The sequence below is a fragment of the Orycteropus afer genome, unplaced genomic scaffold (assembly GCF_000298275.1).
Source record: "Orycteropus afer afer isolate SDZICR_OR568_19922 unplaced genomic scaffold, OryAfe1.0 scaffold00299, whole genome shotgun sequence".
NCBI lineage: Eukaryota > Metazoa > Chordata > Mammalia > Tubulidentata > Orycteropodidae > Orycteropus > Orycteropus afer.
The window spans coordinates 3,065,353-3,070,128 of NW_006921886.1; the positions used below are offsets into that span (position 1 = coordinate 3,065,353).

The 4,776-nt window shown below is 46.2% G+C and overlaps 1 protein-coding gene across 1 annotated transcript in view; it reads right to left on the reverse strand.

Annotated features, from left to right (window-relative positions):
* The window catches only part of HDAC2 (histone deacetylase 2), a 38,374-nt gene extending 34,195 nt beyond the window's left edge, over positions 1-4,179 (reverse strand). Inside the window, exon 1 of the mRNA XM_007951570.2 lies at positions 4,090-4,179. Within this exon, the coding sequence (XP_007949761.1) occupies positions 4,090-4,141 (52 nt within the window). The 5' untranslated portion in view covers positions 4,142-4,179. The remainder of the gene's footprint in view (positions 1-4,089) is intronic.
* Between the last annotated feature and the right edge of the window lie 597 nt (positions 4,180-4,776).

Here is a 4,776-nt window from a genome sequence, read left to right on the forward strand (position 1 = left end):
TGCCTTAGCCACTATGCTACCAGAGCTCCCAAGAACCCATATGGTTCTAGCAAAACTTTTAAAGTCTAAGAAAATCTGACAATACTTGACTGCTGAGTAGAACTCATTAATTTCCCAGAGTTGTTAGGAATATACTTGGTAACTTTCATATTCTTTGTACAGCGTTCATTGCTTTTCTCTAGGTCATTGGTCCCAAAATATTTTCATTATGCATCCCTATCAAAGGAGGAAAAAATGGAATACAGAGCAATATGTAATTTTATAAAGTATGCATCTATATACATATATTCAAGGAGCTCTGATAACATACTAGGTAAGGCATTTAGCTGCTAAACAGAAGATGAGCATTTCAAACCCACCAGCTGCTCCACGAGAGGAAGATGAGGCAGCCTACTTCTGTAAAGATTTACAGTCTTGGAAACCCAATGGGAAGTCACTATGAGTCAGAATCGACTCAATGGCAGTGGGTGTGGTTTTTTGGTATACATATACTCAATCCTACTACACTGAATCTATCATTAAGTATACTAAATGTGGTAGTCTTCAAGTTTACTTTTAAGAAAAAGTATAATTAACATTTCTAGATAAAGTATTAAAAACCTAATGTGACAGTTAAAGTTCTATGTCAACTTGGCTGGGCCTGGTTGAGTGGCTGGGCAGCTGAATGTAGTTATTCCTCATGGTGAGATTGGTAATTAACTCCATGGTGGAATCTACTGGAGCAGCTGAGTAGCTCTTGGGTATGTGGTCTGCTTCCCTTATATAAGAAACAGCTTTGGGAATGGTCTCTAGTATATGGCACTCTTGAACCCTGCATGCAGCCATGCTCTGCCGACCTTGGGACTTTCAAGGGACTTGAATCAATGGCCTGCCGTGTGGTCCGGTAACATCAAGACTGTGCCATTTTCTTTGTTGACCTTGGGCTTGTTAGCCTCAGCTGCCTGACTGAGAGATGCCGCTAGCTTCGGTGGGTCAGAAGCAAGAGGCAGAGCTGAAGCCCAAGGTCGAGGAGCTTTCACACGGCCCCTAGAGCCTGGCACTTTGAACTCGGGCTTCTAGCCGCCCGAACTGTAAGAGAATAAACTCCTGTTTGTTCAAGCCATCCTATTTGTGGTGTATTTGTCAGAGTGGCACTAGGTAACCAAAACACCTAAGTACTGTAATCAAAGTTTACACCAAAAACATCTTGCTTTGCTAATTACATTTAGGTATGTTGTTGTTGTTATGTGCCATCTACTTGGACACGACTCAGCGACCCCTACTTAAGTTTCTGAGGCAGTATCACTATGGAAGTAGATTGCCTAACCTTCCTTCCGAGGAGTGTCTGGTGGGTTTGAACCACCAGCCTTCTGGTTAGTAGTCAAGTGCCTCAGGTACTACACTACCAGAGTTCCTACATTTAGGTATAGCAGTCATATAATTTTAACAGACCATAACAAACCTCATTGACTAGCTACATCATTTACAGATTATCAATAACGTTGCAGTTACGCACAAGAATGACCAACATTTTAGAAATATTTTTTGGAAATTCTGGAGGCATGAGTCAATAGCTACAGAAGAACATCTCCAGAAGCAGTTTTATTTGTATCTTATTCCCTCACAGTTAAAAAAAGAAAAAAAGAAAAAAAAAATACTATGTATTACCTTTATAAGCTGACAAAATAGGATTTTTTTTTGGTAATGAAAATGTAAGCTTCTGGAATTGTACAGAGATTACCATATGATCATATTAATAATTAGCATAGTATTTATCCAACCTAAAACAAACTCTCTGCAAAATGTTGTTCTGAACATACATACAAACCTAAATGGAACCAACTCTTTCCCATAAATATTTAAAATGTAAGCAATGAAATAGTTCCTTCTAAAAATAAAGAGTCAAGGGACACACACAAAAGATAACCCACAAAAGATTTTCAAACTCTGTCAATTAAACACCTACCTGTTGGCTCTCAGGTAAAACAGTTGAATGATCTACAATAAAGTACCGAAGTCACAACCACGAGACTTTTAAACATCCTCACTCAACCAATCAAGCCTGTCCCCACACCCCCAACAAAGCCTTATCACAGATGAGCCCAGAAACAAACAGCTGTTCACAAAACTGCTACTCAAGGGTACCTCCTGGTTCTACAATTTAAACCTGGCGACAAGAAGTTAAAGGCCAGCTCACTCCATCATAGCCTACCACTGTCAACAGCAAACAACAAATGCAGAAAGAGCCTTAACTCAGTTTCTCTGTCCTCTTAAGTTTTCCCCATTACCTCAAGCCTTGACAAGAACAAATTTCTAAACCTTAGGAACAGTATCAGTTTTTAAATTAACTTAGTACAAATCTGATCAGGAATGTAGGGTCTAGGTTTTCCCAGTATCCTAAAATATTCATGAGTTCTTAAACATTGAACTTTCAGAAAGGTAATTCATGTTAAAATTAAAATGTTCTACCATTTCTACCCCTACAACATGGTATGACTTCAAGTCAATTTATTTATACATGAACGCAGTCCTCTCAAAAACTACTTTTAAAATATGGCTGTTACTGTTTTGTACTAGCTCCCATACATCAGAAAAGTTTAGACTTTTTTTTTTGTGAAAGATATCAGATCTTTTTACAAATGACAGAGGTGGTCATTTTATATCAAACACAAAAAAGATTACTTAATTCTTCCTAACTTAAGAGATGTGCTATGACTCTTAAAATTAAGGGCAGCTTTAGTCTGACCTAGTCCTTTGGGGTCTTTTCCAATTGTAAACTTTTGTGACTTACAGTACACCAAATGTAGGAAATAGTTCCAAAATTTGTGCCTCACACAAATCAGATGAGGGTTTTCAGACCATCAAGATTCGTCTGTTAAATTTTGAAATTTCCTCTGAAAATCACTTACTAGAAACTACCAAATTAACGTCTTTGCTTAAATCTGTAAAGCACGTTTACACTGTTTAATCCATTTAGTAAAATTTAGAGTGACACAGGAAATATGATCCAGAGATTATTATCTGACTTTTATAATTCACTGTACTATGAGTTCAAGTTTACCGGATAAGAATATTTAATATTTCTGCCCCAAAGTGTTCCTATACCAGGATTCCCTCCACCCAGGAACAGCCTTCCCAAGCCAAGATGCCAAAGCTCTCAGAAACCTCTAAAGCAGGGTCTATTTCCTGATTGAACAAAGAGCAACAAAGAAGTGGGTGGGAACCAGCTCTCAGAGAAGCCAGTCAGGACCCATCGCGACTGATCCACAACACACGTTTCCCCACCACCTCCTATTTCCCGGGAAGGCTAACTGCCTCAAACTCGAAAACCCTTTATTTTTATTGGAGAAGTCGAGCCTTTTCATTTGAATGGCGAGAAAGTGGCGCTTAAGGAACACGGTGAACAAAGGAGCGCCACGGAGCCCACGCGCGGAACACAGGTGGGCGTGTGCCACGAGCCTGACTTGGACTGGACCCATATCCTCAGTCACTACCCTCCAGGACCGACCCAGGTCTGTGGGCCGGGGGTGAGGCCAGAGGCGGAGAAAGAAGACGCACTGGCCAGACCCAGACAGCGGGGAGGGGAAAGCGGGCGGGGACTCCAGAAAGAGAGGGGCTGAAGGGGCGGGACTCCGGCGGCCACAGGGCTTTGTGTGGAGTCGGGCCTGGGGGAGATAGTTTCACCTGGGGGGGAGAGGGTTCGGGTGCAGGCTGCAGGAGCAAGGCACCTGAACCCTCTGCTCCCGCGAGTGACGCGGGCGGGAGGTGCGGGAGAGTCTCGAAAGAGGGCCGTCCCCTTCGCCACTACCACTATGCCGGGGTAGGCCGGCACCATCCCCAAAGGGTTGGCGGGCGCACTGTCAGAGGAACGGGAGCAGAAGGGAAATGGGGCGTTCTTTCAGCTGGCGTTTGCAGGGGCTCTTGGGATGGAAGACTCTCCCACTGACAGCACCGGGTCCGGAATGGGTTAAGATTCAGTCAAACGTCGGTCCCTCCTCCTTCACACCCCCCAGCTCCTGCGCCCACTCGCGACGGCAGCTGCGGAGCCAGGCCTGGCGCGGCCAGTGCCTGTAGCCCCAGCCTTGACCGCCCACCCTCCCGGCCTCTCACCATCGTAATAGTAGCACACTTTCTTCTTGCCGCCTCCCTGACTGTACGCCATGGGCTCCCCGGCCACCGCCGCCTCCGGGCTCCGGCTCCTCCTCCTCTTGCTGCTGCTTCTGCTGCCGCCGCTGCTCGGCGGAGAGAGAAAAGGGCAGGGGAGAAGGTGGGACAGTAGTCCCTCAGGGAAGGGTAGGCCGGAGGGAGGAGAGGAGGGGGCGCCGGGAGGAGTCGGTACCGCCCGGCCGAGGGGCCGAGAGCTCGGAGCGGGGGGGTGGCAGCGGCGCCAACTCGCGACACTAGGGAGGGGGAGGGGGCAGCCAAACCACCTCCGGAGGCCGTGGGGAGGTGGGACGCGTCCACTGTGGCCTCTAGCGGGGAGGAAGGAGCACGACAAGAGAAAGAAGGTCGCTCTACTCTTGGGTTAAAAGTTCTAATAATGAAGAAACAACTTGCGGAAGATGGCGCCAGACACAGCCGCAAGATGGAAAAAAAAAAAAAAAAGGCAGACTTTCCACAGGTTCATAAAGGGAGCCTTGAGACGGGTTGACGTTCTCCCCTTCGTATCTTCTCACAGTGGTTGTGCCTATCCCAGGCCTGCGCAGTAGGTTCCTTCCCAACCGTAGCCTCCGCGGTTTAGACCCCCTCCGCGTCGTCCCACGCCGTTCACCTCCCCCACTGTCGCGAAGCTCCCGC